Here is a 21,385-nt window from a genome sequence, read left to right as displayed (position 1 = left end):
CTGAGGCTAGGGATGAGGCTGAGACTTGGGCTAGGGCTGGGACTAGGATGAGTCTGGGACTGGGGCTAGGGATTGCATTGTTTGCTGTTTGGGGTTTTAGGCTGGGTTTCTGTACAGCACTTTGAGATATCAGCTGATGTACGAAGGGCTATATAAATAAATTGGATTTGATTTGATTTGGATGAGGCTGGGACTGGGGCTGGGGCTTAGACTGCAGCTAGGGATGAGGCTGGGGCTGGGACTGGGGCCAGGACTGGGAATGGAAATGGGGCTAGGACTGGGACTGGGGCAGGGACTGTGGCAGGGACTGAGGCTCAGGATAAGCCTGGGGCAGGGACTGGTGCTAGGGCTGGGACTGGGGCAGGGACTGTTGCAGGGACTGAGGCTCAGGATAAGGCTGGGGCTGGGACTGGGGCAGGTTCTGCGGCTAAGAATGGGACTGGTGCTGGGCCTGGGACTGGGGCAGGGACTGGGGCAGGAACTGAGGCTCGGGCTGAGGCTGTGGCAGGGACTGAGGCTCGGGATGAGGCTGGGGCAGGGACTGAGGCTCGGGATGAGGCTGGAGCAGGGACTATTGCTAGGGCTGGGACTGGGGCTAGAACTGGGACTGGGGCTAGGGCTGGGACTGGGGCAGGGACTGGGGCTATGGATGAGGCTGGGACTGGGACTGGGGCTGTGGCTAGGACTGGGACTGGTGCTGGGCCTGGGCCTGAGACTGGGGCAGGGACTGGGGCTAGGACTGGAACTGGTGCAGGGACTGGAGCAGGGACTGGGGCTAGGGCTGGGACTGGGGCAGGGACTGAGGCTCGGGCTGAGGCTGTGGCAGGGACTGAGGCTCGGGATGAGGCTGGAGCAGGGACTGAGGCTTGGGATGAGGCTGGGTCAGGGACTGGGGCTAGGGCTGGCACTGGGACTGTGATTGGTGCCTACTCAATACACTATGAGTTAGATAGACCTCCCTGTAACATAGTGTAGAGCTGGGGAAACTCATGAAGTGTTTCACTATGGTACCAATTCAATACAATATACTGTAGAGCTAGTCCTGGTAACATTTGACTAAGGCACCCACTCGATACAGCGCTGGACTGGGGTGTGATCCCTGTGCGCTCCCTGTAATTGTTCCGCTGTGGAGAGGCCTGCTGGGCCAGGCAGCATGGATCGACAGGACAGATCTATAGACAGAGCAGGATGGACCTCGGTGCTGCTCATTGATTAACTGAGGGCACAGAGGTGCATTATGGGCAGAGAGAATGAGAGAGAGGGGGAGAGGAATATTGTACTTTAAGCTGCATAAAGAAGCATGTGAGTGTGATAATAGAAGGATACTAAACTCTATAGAGATGAGAAATAACAAGAGATATGACCGATATAGGACAACAATAAGAGAGAGGAGAGAGAGATGAAAGATCAAGGCCAGCAGCAAGCAAAGATGCAGAAATGGCATGAGTGATAGAACAGAAGGGAGGTGTGAATGGCGGAAAGGAAAGAGAAAGAGACAGGGAGGGAGAAGGAGACAGGGAGGGAGAAGGAGACAGGTAGGGAGAAGGAGACAGGTAGGGAGAAGGAGATAGGGAGGGAGAAGGAGACAGGGAGGGAGAAGGAGACAGGGAGGGGGGAGAAGGAGATAGGGAGGGAGAAGGAGACAGGGAGGGAGGAGGAGACAGGGAGGGAGAAGGAGATAGGGAGGGAGAAGGAGACATGGAGGGAGAAGGAGACAGGGAGGGGGGAGAAGGAGAGGGAGGGGGGAGAAGGAGGGAGGGGGGAGAAGGAGATAGGGAGGAAGAAGGAGACAGGGAGGGAGAAGGAGACAGGGAGGGAGGAGGAGACAGGGAGGGAGGAGGAGACAGGGAGGGAGAAGGAGACAGGGAGGGAGAAGGAGACATGGAGGGAGAAGGAGATAGGGAGGGAGAAGGAGACATGGAGGGAGAAGGAGATAGGGATGGAGAAGGAGACAGGGAGGGAGAAGGAGACATGGAGGGAGAAGGAGACAGGGAGGGAGAAGGAGATAGGGAGGGAGTAGGAGATAGGGAGGGAGAAGGAGACATGGAGGGAGAAGCAGATAGGGAGGGAGAAGGAGACAGGGAGGGAGAAGGAGACATGGATGGAGAAGGAGACAGGGAGGGAGAAGGAGACAGGGAGGGAGAAGGAGACAGGGAGGGAGAAGGAGACAGGGAGGGAGAAGGAGACAGGGATGGAGAAGGAGACAGGGAGGGAGAAGGAGACAGGGAGGGAGAAGGAGACATGGAGGGAGAAGGAGACAGGGAGGGAGAAGGAGACATGGAGGGAGAAGGAGATAGGGAGGGAGAAGGAGACAGGGAGGGAGAAGGAGACAGGGAGGGAGAAGGAGACAGGGAGGGAGAAGGAGACATGGAGGGAGAAGGAGACAGGGAGGGAGAAGGAGACAGGGAGGGAGTAGGAGACAGGGAGGGAGAAGGAGACAGGGAGGGAGAAGGAGATAGGGATGGAGAAGGAGATAGGGAGGGAGAAGGAGATAGGGAGGGAGAAGGAGACATGGAGGGAGAAGGAGACAGGGAGGGAGAAGGGGACAGGGAGGGAGAAGGAGACCGGGAGGGAGAAGGAGACAGGGAGGGAGAAGGAGACAGGGAGGGAGAAGGAGATAGGGAGGGAGATAGGGAGTGAGAAGGAGATAGGGGGAGGAGTTGTTAGCTGTGTTAAGGAGGAGAGGAGTGTTGTCATCCAGGCAGCAGCAGCGAGAGGAAGTGTGTTAAACCTCTTTGCTGACCCCCGACCTCTGAGATACCATTCCCATCATCTCCTCCTCCAGCTGTCTACACTCACACACTCAAACACACACACACGCACACACACAATCTTCTCTCTTCTCTCCCTTGCGCTCTCTCTCTCAGTTATTGGCAAAAAAACACATCTATACTTGTTTTCGGGAATAGCTTCCAACTCTTTCCCTTCCCCCTCTCAAATGCTATCCTTTGGCATCCCAGTTAAAACAATATGTTTCTTTCTTTCTTTTCTCTCTACTCTCTTCTCTCCATCCTTACATGACTTCCTGATCCTGACTACACAGCCTGTCTACTCCACTCCTTTCTATTCAAGTCCTGACAATTAGCATAACTATTCATCAAAGTCATTATAATAATGATCATTATACAGATTTTACACTGCAATCAACCCTCTCCAACTATCTATTATGTTATTCTGTTTTTGTTATTTCTCTGAAAAATGATCCCTTTGTCTTTACACACACACACACACACACACACACACACACACACACACACACACACACACACACACACACACACACACACACACACACACACACACACACACACACACACACACACACACACACACATATATCTTCTGGGAATGTGTGTGTGTAAGGGAAGCTGGGTTGTTGTTTCTCCTGACTTCAGAAATGTCTGAATGAATTGATTAAGATAAAGGTCTGGGCTGCTCTATAGTATATAGTTCCTGTGGATCTAATCACAGCACTGGCACAGAGCAGAGGAGGAAGGGAGGGAGGCAGAGAAAGAGAGAGAACAGTTTACAAGGAGGGAGGAAATCACCCATCTCTCCCTGTTTTCCTCTTTCCCATTGTCTCCCTACACACACACACACACACACACACACACACACACACACACACACACACACACACACACACACACACACACACACACACACACACACACACACACACACACACACACACACACACACACACACACACACACATGAGAAGGATCCGCAGATGTGCGGCAAATTATCGTCTGTTTACCAACGCTCCCACCATCCCTTCCTCCTTCCATCCCTCCCTCCTTCCATCCTTCCCTCCTTCCATCCTTCCCTCCTTCCATCCCTTCCTCCCACCATTCCTCCCTCCCTGACACACATTCCACACACTGCAACTACTAGCCACAGCAGAGAAGCCTCTTTCTCCCCCACAAACACACACTCACACACACCAACGCACACACACGGAAACTTCTCAAAGTTTATCCTGCTTGATTCCCATGGTATCCATGCTAATGGTGGTGCTGTGTGGAAGGAGTCTGGTTAGCCACTGTGCCCAGGCCCATACTTTAGTCCCATTTCACTGACCCTAATTGGAACGATTATCCAGTGATTCTGGTTGCCAGATGACTCCCATGTGTGAAGCACTTCTCAATATTCTGAGGGGGAACAATCCCGACTTGAAGAAACGTGTGAATGAGAAAGGATGCGGTTTACTCATTTAGTAGTACTATTATAGTGGAGGAGAGTAGTCTTTCTTCTCCACCCTCCCCCTCTCCACTCACTCTCCTCTCTGTGTTGTGTCTAGCAGTACATAGTCAGGCACTTCTCGGGATGGCTCCAGCGTACCCCAGGACCCCGGCCCCTCTGGCCCCACTGGGTCCTCTCTGGCGCCTGCCCCTCCACGACACCTCCACCTGTCAACAGCTCCAGGCTGCAGCTGACACACACACACATGCCCAGGACGCCAGGCTCAGGAGCCCGCCGTGAAGGCCCCAAGCAGCGGGTCAGAATGCTGGAGTGGTAGGTTGGAGGGTTATTCCATTCAATTCAATTCCCTATACATTATTTATCCCCATTGTGCTACTGAGTGTGACAATGCAGACAACCAACAAGAACCAACAATAAAAGGCGAATGTTTCTCTTTACATACTTTACAATAAGTGTACAGGCCTGCATGAATAGACAGACATTAAAGGGATAGTAAACAATACATGTATTATTGTAAGCAATATTGTATACATAAAGAAGACGGTCTACTCACAACAGTTCCAATAGAGATAATGTGTATGTCCATCCTGGAAGCCTCAGCTCCAACCACATCCCAGGCTCAGGATTCACAGACCGGGCCACTCACCAACACACCGATAAGGCTGAGCTAGGGGCCATGGCCTGCTCTGCTCTCATAACCTGTTTGGTAACTGCAAACCGCTAACTGCAAACACGCACGCACGCACACACACACACACACACACACACACACACACACACACACACACACACACACACACACACACACACACACACACACACACACACACACACTGGTGTAGTATACTGTGTGAATGTTCTGTTTGGGCTCTAGGAATGCATTCATTGTGACTGACAGCTGTATGGAAACTTGACAGACAGGTGCTTTTGTTCCTCTAGGCCTTTGAGACTGACTCCCCAGGCATCCAGGACAGTGCCTGTATAGAAACAACAAGGGCCACATAGGAGACGCACAAGGCAGCTGGGGTAGGGGGTCGAGCAGGGAGAGGAACGCGCCAAACCCCTAACGCCTATTGCTTTAACACAGTGGGTAAAGGTTAAGGGTGGAAGTAGTATCACTCATGAGCTTCCCACTGGGCACACCACTTTATTTCAATCTGGATAATTGGCTAATATATGGTTGAGAGGTTTAGCAATGAGATTACAACCTACAGTTGAAGTCGGAAGTTTACGTACACCTTAGCCAAATACGTTAAACTCCGTTTTTCACAATTCCTGATATTTAATCTAAGTAAAAAATTCACTGTCTTAGGTTAGTTAGGAACACCACTTTATTTTAAGAATGTTAAATGTTAGAATAATTGTAGAGAGAATGATTCATTTCAGCAATTATTTGTTTCATCACATTCCCGGTGGGTCAGAAGTTTACATACACTCAATTAGTATTTGGTAGCATTGCCTTTAAATTGTTTAACTTGGGTCAAACATTTCGGGTAGCCTTCCACAAGCTCCCCATAATAAATTGGTTGAATTTTCTTTAGATTTTGCTTGATATCAAGCAAAGAGGCACTGAGTTTGAAGGTAGGCCTTGAAAGACATGCACAGATACACCTCCAATTGACTCAAATGATGTCAATTAGCCAATCAGATGCTTCTAAAGCCATGACAGAATTTTCTGGAATTTTCCAAGGTGTTTAAAGGCACAGTCAACTTAGTGTATGTAAACTTCTGACCCACTGGAATTGTGATACAGTGAAAAAAAGAGGAACGCTTGCAAGCCGAAGAACACCATCCCAGCCGTGAAGCACAGGGGTGGCAGCATCATGTTGTTGGGGTGCTTTGCTGCAGGAGGGATTGGTGCACTTCACAAAATTGATGGCATCACGAGGGAGGAAAATTATGTGGATATATTGAAGCAACATCTCAAGACATCAGTCAGGAAGTTAAAGCTTGGTCGCAAATGGGTCTTCCAAATGGACAATGACCCCAAGCATACTTCCAAAGTTGTGGCAAAATGGCTTAAGGACAAACATGTCAAGGTATTGGAGTGGCCATCACAAAGCCCTGACCTCATTCACATAGAAAATGTGTGGAAAGAACTGAAAAAGCATGTGCGAGCAAGGAGGCCTACAAACCTGACTCAGTTACACCAGCTCTGTCAGGAGGAATGGGCTGAAATTCACCCAAATTATTGTGGGAAGCTTGAGGAAGGCTACCCGAAACGTTTTACCCAAGTTAAACAATTTTAAGGCCATGCTACCAAATACTAATTGAGTGCATTTAAACTTCTGACCCACTGGGAATGTGATAAAAGAAATTGAAGCTGAAATAAATCATTCTCTCTACTATTATTCTGACATTTAACATTCTTAAAATAAAGTGGTGATCCTAACTGACCTAAGACTGGGATTAAATATCAGGAATTGTGAAAACTGAGTTTAAATGTATTTGGCTAAGGTGTATGTAAACTTCCGACTTCAATTGTACATATGAATTGAGTAAAGCAGTTTGTAAACACTATTATAGTGACTAGTGTTCCATTATTGAAGTGACCAGTGATTCTAAGGTGCAGGGGTGGTAGCCGGCTAGTGATGACTATTTAACAGTCTGAGGGTCTTGAGATAGAAGCTGTTTTTTAGTCTCTCGGTCCCAGCTTTGATGCACCTGTACTGACCTCACCTTCTGGATGATAGCGGGAGAGGGTAAGAGGTCTGCTTTAATGCACTTCAGTTTTTGATTATGAGCAGAAAGGGTGGGTTTTCTCAAGTGCATGCATGCTAACCCACTGGGCACAGACGTCATTTCAACATTTCAACTAGTTTTGATTGACATTTGATTGAGATGTCAACTACTATGAATTCAACATGAAATCAACAAAAACATTCAACATGTCATTGGATTTAGTTGAGTGAAAAAAAGACCAAATCCGAATCCAATCCGTTTTCCACGTTGAGTCAACATCACATTGACTTTTGTTGTTGAAATGAGGTCGAAATATCATTGATGCAACCAGTTTTTGTCCAGTGGGAAGACATATACACACACACACAGTCATACACATGGTCACACACACAAAAACACAGACAGACAGTCACTCACTCACAAACACACATACACACACACACATACACACACACATACATACATCTGTATTCACTCCTCTAAGAAGCCATTAGTGTGAGCTGGCCTTGATTACTTATTTATGGGGCCATCGAGGAGAGGAATGAAGAACTACGGACAAAGGCTCCCCCTGACCACTGCAACATCATGAACATACAGCAGTCTATACAGCACAAATACACAAACAAACATACATACATACATACATACATACACACACACACACACACACACACACACACACACACACACACACACACACACACACACACACACACACACACATTTTCTGCATTGCAAATGGGCAGGGCAAGGAAAGGCGTCACCAGTCTTTTTGACTAACGGGATATGGACGTGACTACTCTGGTCATCCGACCTGACAGTCTACAACACTAGGGTTAACACAGTATGAGCATCACACAAACACACAAACACACAGTGATGCAAATAGCCACACACGCACGCACACACACACACCAGAGAAGAGGCAGCCAGACACAGGCCGTTTGGAAACACCTTTTATTGGTTATCTTTAGCCATGAGGGCTGCAGCCGCCACACCACTCCAAGAGAAACCAAACCAAAAAGCCTCAAATATCATCCTCGCAACTTCCGCAGTCAAATAAATAATTTTCTCTCATCGCAACCATTAAATAAATATCTGTGACGCATCGGTAATATCAGCAACGGAACAAAATAAGTGTGAAATGTATATTTAATATATATAATATATTCATTTAGATAGATTTCTATATATATATATATGTATATATATATATATGTCCATATATTCTCATTAAATGATTTTACAACATACAAGATGCCAATTGTACCAAAGCAATACTTACTAATACAACATGGGGAAGTTTAGTGGTTAACTTGTAGCCTGCATACAGCACCCGAGAGGGTTGGTTGGTTGTTATTCTGCAGAAATGCATGTATAGTACAGTACCTACCTACACACTGAGCCCTTCCCCTCAACACCTGACCACCTGGGAGATAGAGCTCTTCAGGGGAAGGACTGTAGAGGAGAGGACATACACCTGGGCCTTACACATTGGCCATGAAGTGTATGGGTGTGTATTTGTGTTTGTGTGTGTGTATTTGTGTTTGTGTGTGTGTATTTGTGTTTGTGTGTGTGTATTTGTGTTTGTGTGTGTGCATTTGTGTTTGTGTGTGTGTATTTGTGTTTGTGTGTGTGTATTTGTGTTTGTGTGTGTGTATTTGTGTTTGTGTGTGTGTATTTGTGTTTGTGTGTGTGTTTGTGTTTGTGTGTGTGTATTTGTGTTTGTGTGTGTGTATTTGTGTTTGTGTGTGTGTATTTGTGTGTGTATTTGTGTTTGTGTGTGTGTATTTGTGTTTGTGTGTGTGTATTCGTGAAATGAATCACGGAGCAAATAGTGAAGTTGAGGTACATCATAAAAGGTGTGGCACTTAGTAAATGAACTTCTCCTCCACAGTGCAAAACCTCTAGAAGAATCGTTAGAAGTATTGACCAGGTCTGTGACTCAAGGTAAATGTTCACTATAATAGAAAATAATCATAGCAACATCAATCATAATAAAAAGGGGGATACAATACATACATGTATACAATAACAGTCTGTATGTACATATAAAAATATAGCAAAGTAACTTCAACAAATCGGATGAGTGTGTGTGTTCATAGGTGAATAAAAGCACACACGTGCACGCACATACAATCACACACACACACACACACACATGCTTGACACAGCGTGTTACGTTTCACATCCGGTTTGGATATCAGTACAGAAGACAACCAGACCCCCCCCAGACTCAGTCCCTCAGTCCCTCCATCCCTCCTCGCCTGTTCTTCATCTCCCAATGTTGGAATGGTATGACCTCACTCCCACAGCTTCACTCACTCCAACATCAGTCCTTCTAACGGACAGTCACCCTGTCCACAACCTCCTCCTTCCCTTCCTTTTCTTTCCTCCCTTCTCCACTTCCACAGCTCTCTCCCACACTCTACTTTCCTCCATTCACCTCCAACCCTCCCTCCTTCCCCATTAGAAGCTATCATACAGCTAATTGCCTCCTCTCAGAGATCAACTCTCAGAGAAGGAGGACTGGAACCTATTAAGGCGTCTGCATGCTTCCCAGGCGAAACAGTTTGGAATAGTTCCTGCATATATTATGACGACATTTTGTGACGTTTTTGTTCGTTTTGGTCTTCGGCACGGGTGTTTTCGGTTGTTCGGGCACACTAAACTTTTTCTTGAGACAAGCAGAAATCGGTACCCGAAGTCTAGGCCTCTTCATCAGTGATTGGACAACAGTAAGGATTGTTTGTTGTCATTCAACGTGAGACGAATAGTTTTCATTCAAATTTTTCCGCTGGAGAAATACTGCACCTAACATCTTAGTTAGATGTAAAATTGAGCAACTAAGATCTCCTCTGCAAAAACGTCAAAATTAATGACAAATTCCTTGAGTTGTCTGACTATTTTTAGGAAGTGTATTCTGGCTACAGCGTCTCAGAACGGTCAAACAGTACTATTGCTGCTTCTTTCTCATTTATCAAGTGATGGTCTTCTAATAGAGTATGTGAGCACACTTGCACTGTACTGCCAACCTGAAGCACACTGACACCTTTACTTAGTCCATACAGTTAGTAGGAATGTAACTGGGAGGGAAGGGGTGCTAAGATGTGATGCTGGAAGGTGTTAGCTAGCCCCCCTCCACCCCCCGGTGGGGTCGGAGGGAGGACTTGCCTGAGGTTGATCAAACTGGCCAGAGGAATCTGTCAAGAAGAGGAAAGCCCTGACCATGCAAAATGCATAATGTGTTGTGGACGCAGTGGTAAGGATCTATAACGGAGGTAACATTTCTTATCTGGCTCCCTTTCCCAAGCCTTATCTGGCTTACTGTCCATCCCCTATGATATCCCTCTGTATTGGGAATTTGGGGTAGCTCCATCTCTTTGGTGCACGGTAGACAGCAACGCTATCAGGATGGATAGAGGAATAGAGGAGAGGGGAGGAAGGAATGGGTTAGGGGAGGCTGAGGGATGGGTACAGGCAGGGGAGGTGAGGAGAGGAGAGACAGGCAGTGAGGGGTCAGGGAAGTCTGGCGTCAGAGGAAACCTGACCAGACTCTGGGTCCTCTGAAGCAGCGGCGCTAAAAATAAAACAGGAGGCTTCTGCTGACAGCAAACATACACAGGCCCGACACACACTAACACGGGAGGGGACATGACACCCACACACACATACTCACATATACACTACATGACCAAAAGTATGTGACCACCTGCTCGTCGAACATTTCATTCCAAAATCATGGGCATTAATATGGAGATGGTCCCCCATTTGCTGCTATAACAGCCTCCACTTTTCTGGGAAGGTTTTCTAATAGATATTGGAATGTTGCTGCAGGGACTTCCTTCCATTCAGACACAATAGCATTAGTGAGGTCGGGTACTGAAGTTGGGTGATTAGGCCTGGCTAGCAGTCAGAATTCTAATTCATCCCAAAGGTGTTAATTGGGGTTGAGGTCAGGGCTCTGTGCAGGCCAGTCAAGTTCTTCCACACGATCTCGACAAACCATTTCTGTATGGACCTCGCTTTGTGCATGGAGGGCATTGTCATGCTGAACCAGGAAAGGACCTTCCCCAAACTGTTGCCACAAAGTTGGAAGCACAGAGTCATCTAGAATGTCATTGTATGCTGTAGCATTATGATTTCCCTTAACTGGAATTAAGGGGCCTAGCTCAAACCATGAAAATCAGCCCCAGACCATTATTCCTCCTCTACCAAACTTTACAGTTGGCACTATGCATTGGGACAGGTAGCGTTCTCCTGGAATGCGCCAAACCACATTCGTCCATCAGACTGACAGATGGTGAAGCGTGATTCATCACTACAGAGAACGCGTTTCCACTGCTCCAGAGTCCATAAGTTCCAAGCTTTACACCACTCCAACCAACGCTTGGCATTGCGCATGGTGATCTTAGGCTTGTGTGCGGCTGCTCGGCCATGGAAACCCACTTCATAAGTTCCTAACGAACAGTTCTTGTGCTGATGTTTCTTCCAGAAGCAGTTTGGAACTCGGTAGTGAGTGTTGCAACCGAGGACAGACACTTTTTTATGCACTACGTGCTTCAGCACTTCGCGGTCCTGTTCTGTGAGCTTGTGTGGCCTACCACTTTGCGGCTGAGCCGTTGTTGCTCCTAGACTTTTCCACTTCACAATAACAGGACTTACAGTTGACCAGGGCAGCTGTAGTTGGGCAAAAATGTTACAAACTGGCATGTTGGAAAGGTAGCCTCCAATGATGGTGCCATGTTGAAAGTCACAATGTTTCTCTATGGAAATTGCATGGCGGTGTGCTCCATTTTATACACCTGTCAGCAATGGGTGTGCCTGAAATAGCCAAATCCACATATTTGAAGGGGTGTCCACATACTTTTGTATATATAGCGTATACTGTACATACACTAACATTTGTGCACATACACATGCACGCACACACATAACACACACACACACACACACACATACACACACACTGCCTGGTCATAAGGGAGGCCCCCCAGGTTAGTCTGTTAGTCAGACAGCTGGGCAACACTACAGACGATTCACCTCTATATCTCACAGTGCTTTCTATATTAAATGAGCTTAATCACTTTAGATTCTCCAGGTACATCATGGTCCCTTTTTGGTGTGTCAAACAGTAATACATGTTTGTGTTTCAGAGTTTGTGTCTTTGTTCCACCATTAGGAAAGGGTCTTTGCAACAGTCTCAGACAAAATGTCTGCCATGGCCGCTCGTTGCCACATCTTGTATGTCCATTCAGTCTGTCGGCTCCAGGATGCCTCTTCAGAGAGGGAGAGGAGGGAAGGAGGCCCACACCTGTAGACTCCCTTTAGACCACCCTGTCTCTGTCTCTGTCATGCCTGGAATACACATTTGCTAAAGACCCCTTTTATTTAATGGCTGTGTTCGGATTTGTACTAGTAGTTTGCTCACTGTACTCACATGTAACACATGGTCCGCTCTCTCTATCTCTCTACCTCACTCTCTCTCTACCTCTCTACCTCACTCTCTCTCTACCTCTCTACCTATGTCTCTCTCTTCCTCTCTACCTCACTCTCTCTCTACCTCTCTACCTATGTCTCTCTCTATCTCTCTACCTCACTCTCTCTCTGCCTGTCTACCTATGTCTCTCTCTCTCTCTCTACCTCACTCTCTCTCTACCTCTCTACCTATATCTCTCTCTATCGCTCTACCTCACTCTCTCTCTATCTCTCTACCTCACTCTCTCTCTGCCTGTCTACCTATGTCTCTCTCTCTCTCTCTACCTCACTCTCTCTCTCTCTCTCTCTACCTCACTCTCTCTCTACCTCTCTACCTATGTCTCTGTCTATCGCTCTACCTCACTCTCTCTCTATCTCTCTACCTCACTCTCTCTTTGCCTGTCTACCTATGTCTCTCTCTCTCTCTCTATCTCTCTCTACCTCTCTCTCTCTCTCTCTCTCTCTACCTCACTCTCTCTCTGCCTGTCTACCTATGTCTCTCTCTACCTCTCTACCTCACTCTCTCTCTGCCTGTCTACCTATGTCTCTCTCTATCGCTCTACCTCACTGAAGAGGAAGTCCAATAAATAAATAGGTCAAGTCTAACAGAGCAAACCCCAGCCCATCACACAACACAGTGGGGTTGGTCTGTTGAGTAACGGTCTGGTCGGCCAGGCAGGCGCACACAGAGAATAGCCACAGTACTATCTACAGTAGAGTGGCCCACACAGTAAGGGAAAGGTATAGACAGTATGCCCACACAGTAAGGGGAAGGTAGAGACAGTATGCCCACACAGTAAGGGAAAGGTAGAGACAGTATGCCCACACAGTAAGGGGAAGGTAGAGACAGTATGCCCACACAGTAAGGGGAAGGTAGAGACTGCATGCCCACACAGTGAGGGGAAGGTAGAGACATATGCCCACACAGTAAGGGGAAGGTAGAGACTGCATGCCCACACAGTAAGGGGAAGGTAGAGACAGTATGCCCACACAGTAAGGGGAAGGTAGAGACTGCATGCCCACACCGTAAGGGGTAGGTAGAGACTGCATGCCCACACAGTAAGGGAAAGGTAGAGACTGTATGCCCACACAGTAAGGGGAAGGTAGAGACATATGCCCACACAGTAAGGGGAAGGTAGAGACTGTATGCCCACACAGTAAGGGGAAGGTAGAGACAGTATGCCCACACAGTAAGGGAAAGGTAGAGACAGTATGCCCACACAGTAAGGGGAAGGTAGAGACTGTATGCCCACACAGTAAGGGGAAGGTAGAGACAGTATGCCCACACAGTAAGGGGGAGGTAGAGACAGTATGCCCACACAGTAAGGGGAAGGTAGAGACAGTATGCCCACACAGTAAGGGGAAGGTAGAGACAGTATGCCCACACAGTAAGGGGAAGGTAGAGACAGTATGCCCACACAGTAAGGGGAAGGTAGAGACATATGCCCACACAGTAAGGGGAAGGTAGAGACATATGGCCACACAGTAAGGGGAAGGTAGAGACAGTATGCCCACACAGTAAGGGGAAGGTAGAGACATATGCCCACACAGTAAGGGAAAGGTAGAGACATATGCCCACACAGTAAGGGGAAGGTAGAGACTGTATGCCCACACAGTAAGGGGAAGGTAGAGACAGTATGCCCACACAGTAACACAGTAAGGTTAAGTTTGGCAGTCAGTTCAGCAAAAAGCACCAGGCGGTTTCAGGTTTTCGGCTCGAGTCTCCACACGTACAATACAGTTACAGTAAAGTACAGTAAGGCTTTTGGTCATTTCTCTTCAGGCAGGAGGAAAAGAAGAAGTATGGAAAGTACGTAAGGTGAAAGGTCACAGTAGGTAGATCACGACGGGCTGGGCGGGGCGATTGCATTGTCATGGCATTGTTGTCAAAGACTGCGTTGTCCAGGCGACGACTGACTCCAGGTGCACCACTGTCATACAGGCTTCTCCAGGGACTTGCTGCGGAAGGGGGCATGCCCGGGGTTGGGGTTGGAGGTGGAGATCTTGCGGCACACGGTGTTGGTGTTGCTGCAGCGGCAGCCAGGGCGGGTGGCTCGGTCGTGGGCCTGCTGGCACAGGGCGAGGCACAGTCTGGCAGGTGGGTAGCAGCAGAGACAGGGCAGGCACAGCGCCAGAAGGCCAATGGTACCCCAGCGAGCGCAGGCGTGGGCGGGCGTGCAAGCACAGGGCCGGTCGGCACAGTTGTCCTCGTCATCCTGAGCGGAGCAGTGGTAGAACAGACCCTTAACGCAGCACAGACAGGTGCCGTACTCCACAACACTCTGAGCAGAGCAGAGGCAGCGCTGCCTACAGACCCAGTAGGACGGCAGGCTCCGCGGAGCGCAGCACTCCTGACACTTACACCTCCCACAGCGCTCACAGATAAACAGGTGCAAGCCCAGGTCCTCTCCCTCCTCCAGGCCTTTACCTAGGGAAGCCTCAGGCTTGAGTTCTCCTTTAGGCTGGGAGCGCACCACTGAGGCCAGGCCAGAGTGGGAGGGCGTCAGACCCGCCAGGAGTCTCTGGTCGGAGGCAGCGCTGGTCCGGGACATGGCTGAGCTGGCTGTACTGGAGCGACTCAGATGGGTCAGGTGGGCGTGTTGCTGCTGGCTCTGGCTCCGGGGGAGAGGGGTTTGGGACGGGTACCCCTGAGAGTAACCATGAAGGTAACCTTGAGGGGGGTACCCATGGGTGATGGGGTAGCGGTCGTCATGGGCGTAAAAGAAGCCAGAATGTGAGGTGTGGTCCAGGGCCACGGGGCGTTCCACATAGTCATTGCTGGCCCGGATGGAGCGAATCTGGTCCAGGGAGAGGACAGGCACCTGCTGAAGGTCCAGCCCATCCAGGTCCCTCCTGACTGGGGCAGGGCCACGACCCGGGGGAGGGTCCATCCTTGAAGGAGGGGCACGAGGGAGGGGGATGGGGTCGGGACTGGGGCAGGGATGGGGGAGTCACACCTCTCACGGCACATCAGAGAGACCTGGAACAGAAGGAGAGATAGACATTTTAGAACACTGTTACATTTCATCCCAGAACACGTTGAGGAAACTCACACCTCTTTACCCCTAAAAGAAACCACATCAAACAGCTCATCACTCTTCCTTACTCTTTACCACTTACAACACATCTGGAAAGCCGGAAGTCAACGTACTTTCACCTTCTCACAACTCATTTATGCAGACAGCTTCAATATTTCACTTCCCATGTTTGGTAAAACTGTACATGCAGTAGAGTGGACCTATACTGCAGTTAGGCAGACCTGACCTGAGCAACGTGACTGAGTTATGTAAACTGGACACAAATAGACCCAATATCCACATAGGCAATATTATCAACATCATTATGAACATTGAACTGCACTGTTGGTTAAGGGCTTGTAAGTAAGCATTTCACTGTAAAGTCTACACTTGTTGTATTTGGCGCATGTGGCAATTAAAGTTTGATTTGATTTTGAAATTCTCTAGTGCTGAGAGTATAACTATTATTATCCAAGCAGGGCCAAAGAGATAAAGTGATTAGTCTGGCCTGTAATTTAGCATCTGTTCCCCTACACAGCTCACTCTCTGGCTTCGTTGAGATACGCAGTCCAATTCTGATATTTTTTTCACTAATAGGTCTTTTGACCAATCACATCAGCTCTAAAAATATCTGATGTGATTGGTCAAAAGTCAAATTAGTGAAAAAAGATCAGAATTGGGCTGGCTGTGTAAACTCAGCGTCTCTGTAAACTCAGCCACACTCACACTCACTCACACACTCACTCACACACCCACTCACACACCCACTCACACCCACTCACACACACTCACACCCACTCACACCCAATCACACCCACTCACATGCACACTCACTCACTCACTCACGCACACTCACTCACACACACTCACTCACTCACACTCACTCACTCACTCACACACTCACTCTGAAGAAAGGAAGGGCATTGGATCCGCCTGCCTGTCCGTTCGCCTATCCGAAGAGATACAGAGATGAATTGGGGAGAACGTTGCAGTTGTGTTTAGTTGCTATGAGTGTCACTAAGGTTGTCATTGTAGTAACCCAATCTGGGGTGTGGAAGGGAGAGAGAAATTGCCCCTGTTAAAAAGTTCCTTTTGTTTTAGCCTTATCCTCCACAAACAGGAACAACGTGGATATTGGAATGTAGATGGAAAACATTAGTATCCTGGGATTAACACACAAACACATTGGCTTGTTTCATCACAGGGACGTAATGTAGCAGGGAACGACTCCACATTATGTGGACAATAACGTTTTTCATATTTTAGTTGCATAATACAGTATGTGTGTTTTTGTAAAGATGATGTTGCACCTACAAAAATACCCTCTGAATATCTGCTACAAATCCTAACGACAACAGATGCAGCAGAATCTTCTGTTATGTGTTCAACAGGCTGTTACGTGCTTTATTCGATACCCTGATACATCTGGTTCTGATTTTTAGGTCCTTTTCCTCCTCTCCTCTTGTTGCACCCGTGCCAAATGGCCTGAGGGGATAGTTCCCTTCATTTCCCTGTGAGAGGCCAGCAAGCCCTCGCAGAGAATGAGACAAACAAAGAGAGAGAGAGACAGACAAAGAGAGAGGGAGGGAGGGAGACAGGAGCGTAATCAGAGTAATCAGGCCAAATGGAGAAGCATTTAAAGCAGAAAGCCAGATGAGCAGATTAGATGGAGGAGAGAGATGGGAGAGGACAGATGGAGGAGAGAGACGGGAGAGGACAGATGGAGGAGAGAGACGGGAGAGGACAGATGGAGGAGAGAGACGGGAGAGGACAGATGGAGGAGAGAGACGGGAGAGGACAGATGGGGAGAGAGACGGGAGAGGACAGATGACGGGAGAGGACAGATGGAGGAGAGAGACGGGAGAGGACAGATGGAGGAGAGAGACGGGAGAGGACAGATGGAGGAGAGAGACGGGAGAGGACAGATGGAGAGAGACGGGAGAGGACAGATGGAGGAGAGAGACGGGAGAGGACAGATGGAGGAGAGAGACGGGAGAGGACAGATGACGGGAGAGGACAGATGGAGGAGAGAGACGGGAGAGGACAGATGGAGGAGAGAGACGGGAGAGGACAGATGGAGGAGAGAGACGGGAGAGGACAGATGGAGGAGAGAGACGGGAGAGGACAGATGGAGGGATGGAAGGACGGACGGACATAGCCAGGAACAGAAATCCATAGTCAGAAACAGCCATTAAGCATAGCAGAGTGAAGGGCGGTTGGATGTGGTTGGATGGAGACATGTTGGATAGGTGGGGTTGGTGGAATGGGATGAGAGGTTGATGGACATTTTTTACCGTTTCCAATGTAAAATTATTAAATACTTTGTACTTATGAACTTATTTAAAAATATATATATATTTTTTTTGTGGCAGCCCACAGAATGTATATATTGTACCTGTACCAGCCTTCCGGGGATCTGCCGTCAGAATTTCTGGCAACGATGCTCTCGCAAAAGGTACGATACCATCCAACCTCACACACACATACTGTAGACAAAGACAGATTACACGTACACATGTCTTCACACACTGAGACAGACACACGTAGATAGACTGAGACAGACACACAAAAGTGCAGAGATACACACACAAACTTATATCTACACACTCCCAGACACACCACCACCCCGCAGCCATACAGTGAAGATAAGGCCGGAAGCTCAGAATGCATTTCCAAATTAGGTGGAGGAGGGAAGGGAAGTCCTTCAGAGTAATCACTTCAAATGAAGCAGCACCCATCCACTACACAGCTATCAGACCATCTAATTGTTAAGAGAAGCCGGCTGCTTGACTCTTTCCATGACCTCATCATGTAGAGTCGTCCGGACCAGGGCAGGGTTCAGGCTATAAACGTGTGACCAAGCCCTTCACCGCTGAGCAAGAGATGGGCTCTTCTCTGGCTTGGACCACTCCCGATAAAATACGACTAAAAACATTTCAGCTGGTCTTGGTCTCCTCACAGATCTCATAAACCGGTCTAGGTCTGGGTCACAAGAGGATAGAGTGCAGGCCTTTGTTCCAACCCTACTATAACTCACCTGACTCTAGGGCTAATCAGGGTCCTGAGGAGCAGCTGATTAGCAGAAGGTGTATTATAGTATGGTTGGAACCAAACCCTGCAGCCAGGGGAGTATCCCCTGAGGAGGAAGATGGGCTAGCCCTGTTGTTGCTCTAGACTGACATCTGCTGTACTTCCTGTTGGATACATAACTCAATCTGCTCTGATCACACACAGTCCCGTTCAGTTGGTAGAGCATGCCACTTCCAACACCAGGTTTTATTCCCACGGGCAACCAATATGAACAAGTATGAAAATGTATGCACTCACTACTGTAAGTTGCTCTGGATAGGAGCATCTGCAAAAATGTAAATCACACAGACATTTTATCTCAAGTGTTAAACTTTCCGTTTTACTGTTTCAGTTGTTTCTGCATTAAACAATTATAACACTTTATAACAGAACAGATATGCTTTCTGAGAGCGACAGCTGTGCGTGAATACTATTGACTCATTCAGTACGGCAATGTTTACATGTTGCATTTGGAGCAGCATTAGAATCCTTGGCTGTTCTTTCCCCCCACTTAAGGGGTCGGAAGCCCTGTCCTTGTGGGAGCTGTTGCCTTGGAAACCATGTTTGGGAAGTCAACTCCCACTACCCAGAATCCTTCCCTCTCCCCCTCCACCTACCCACCAGGCTCCGTCCCACCCTAACGCCACCAGCTGAGCAGGCCGACTGCATTTACATTTACATTTAAGTCATTTAGCAGACGCTCTTATCCAGAGCGACTTACTGCTCTGTAAAGTGAGATGTAAGAGAGAATGCAGCCAGCCATCCCTCCATGTTCATCCCCTTCTCTCATCTAACCAGTGTGGATGCCAGAGGATCGATAACTGACACTCCCAGGCTGTGGGTGGGGATATGGATGGGGAATAGGATTGTGGCAGGAGCAGCGTATTGGGGCCAGGCTCAGTACAGTGGCTGGGGCTAGAGCAGGGGGTTAGGGAAGGGGGTTATAAGGCAGGGGCTGGGATAACGACAGGGGCTGGGGTTAGGGCAGGGCTTGGGGTTAGGGCAGGGGTTGGGATTAGGGCAGGGGTTGGGATTAGGGCAGGGGTTGGGGTTAGGGACAGGACTGGGGTTAGGGCAGGGGCTGGGGTTGGGGTTAGGGAAGGGGCTGGGGTTAGGGAAGGGGCTGGGGTTAGGGTTAGGGAAGGGGTTAGGGTTAGGGTTAGGGTTAGGGCAGGGGCTGGGTTTGGGTTTGGGTTAGGGTTAGGGTTAGGGCTGGGGTTAGGGTTAGGGTTAGGGTTAGGGCTAGGGTTAGGGTTAGGGTTAGGGTTAGGGGCTGGGGTTAGTGTTAGGGTTAGGGTTGGGGTTCGGGTTAGGATTAGGGTTAGGGCTGGGGTTAGGGGCTGGGGTTAGTGTTAGGGTTAGGGTTGGGGTTAGGGTTAGGATTAGGGTTAGGGCAGGGGATGGGGTTAGGATTAGGATTAGGGTTAGGGTTAGGATTAGGGGCTGGGGTTAGGGTAGGGGCTGGGGTTAGGGTTAGGGTTAGGGTAGGGGCTGGGGTTAGGGTTAAGGTTAGGGTTGGGGTTAGGGTTAGGGCAGGGGCTGGGGTTAGGGCAGGGGTTAGGGTTAGGGTTAAGGTTAGGGTTAGGGTTAGGGCAGGGGCTGGGGTTAGGGCAGGGGCAGGGGCAGGGGCTGGGGCTGGGGTTAGGGTTAGGGTTAGGGTTAGGGTTAGGGCAGGGTTAGGGCAGGGTTAGGGCAGGGTTAGGGTTAGGGTTAAGGTTAGGGTTAGGGTTAGGGCAGGGGCTGGGGTTAGGGCAGGGGCAGGGGCTGGGGCTGGGGCTGGGGCTGGGGCTGGGGCTGGGGCTGGGGTTAGGGTTAGGGCAGGGGCTGGGGCTGGGGTTAGGGCAGGGGTTAGGGTTAGGGTTAGGGTTAGGGTTAGGGTTAGGGTTAGGGCAGGGGCTGGGGTTAGGGCAGGGGCAGGGGCAGGGGCAGGGGCAGGGGCAGGGGCAGGGGCAGGGGCTGGGGCTGGGGTTAGGGTTAGGGTTAGGGTTAGAGTTAGGGCAGGGTTAGGGCAGGGTTAGGGCAGGGTTGGGGTTAGGGTTAGGGTTAGGGCAGGGGCTGGGGTTAGGGTTAGGGCAGCTGGGGCACATGGTGTCAGTACATAGTGAGAAAGCATAGATACAGCAACATGAGGAAAGGTAGAACAGCCCAGATCTGTTTCTACAATACAGCATCTAGCCAAGACATGGCTCCTCTACTTGGCTGAGTTATTTCTGCCTGCTGTATCTGCCTGGCTCTGGGAGGTCTGTTTTATGTGTCTGCTCCTGCTTTTATCATCTGGGTCGGATGCAAACCCAGAGGGACACAACACTCACTCCTTCCATGATATCAACAGCATTCACACTCCTTCCTCTCTCTCATCTGTTCATCCCTTCACCTCCTCCTTACTCTGTCGTTCTGTGTGTGCCCCTCACACAACTTTCAGGCCCTCAGATGTAAAAAAAAGAATCATAATAATAATTAGGAGAAGGAATTCAAGACATCGCCTTTCAGGTCTGGGCAGGAGGCACATCGATACAGGGGCTGCAGGATAGATAGAGAGAGAGAAAGAGTGAGCTAAAGAGAGAGAGAGAGAGAGAAATAGGAGAGAAAGAGAGAAACAAAGGTAAAAAAAGACAAGGGGATTGAGAAAGAAGAGAGTGAAACAATTACATGACTAGAGAGAGAGTAGTGAGGGAGAGAGCAAGGCACAGAACAGAGAGAGAGAGTAGTGAGGGAGAGAGCAAGGCACAGAACAGAGAGAGAGAGTAGTGAGGGAGAGAGCAAGGCACAGAACAGAGAGAGAGAGTAGTGAGGGAGAGAGCAAGGCACAGAACAGAGAGAGAGAGTAGTGAGGGAGAGAGCAAGGCACAGAACAGAGAGAGAGAGAAAAAGAGTGAGGGGGACGGTAAGCAAGAGGGTAAATGGTAATGAGAAAGTGAGAAAGAAAGCAAGGG

The 21,385-nt window shown here is 49.0% G+C and overlaps 1 protein-coding gene across 6 annotated transcripts in view; it reads right to left on the bottom strand.

Moving 5' to 3' along the window:
* Window positions 1-7,828: 7,828 nt before the first annotated feature.
* The window catches only part of LOC118373690 (protein sprouty homolog 3-like), a 17,699-nt gene continuing 4,142 nt past the window's right edge, over window positions 7,829-21,385 (bottom strand). The window contains exons 2-4 of one of the 6 annotated variants that reach the window (XR_008060533.1): window positions 12,874-15,346; window positions 12,774-12,827; window positions 7,829-12,627 (exon numbers count right to left, since the gene is read on the bottom strand). Coding sequence is in view for 1 of the 6 variants with exons in the window: in XM_035759887.2 (XP_035615780.1) it covers window positions 14,301-15,257 (957 nt within the window). In the remaining 5 variants the exon portion in view is untranslated. Of the gene's footprint in view, window positions 15,347-21,385 lie in introns of all 6 variants that reach the window. The other 5 variants (XR_008060531.1, XR_008060530.1, XR_008060529.1 and 2 more) reach the window with 5 other exon arrangements.

The sequence above is a fragment of the Oncorhynchus keta genome, chromosome 11 (assembly GCF_023373465.1).
Source record: "Oncorhynchus keta strain PuntledgeMale-10-30-2019 chromosome 11, Oket_V2, whole genome shotgun sequence".
NCBI lineage: Eukaryota > Metazoa > Chordata > Actinopteri > Salmoniformes > Salmonidae > Oncorhynchus > Oncorhynchus keta.
This window is presented reverse-complemented; position numbering and strand designations above follow the sequence as displayed.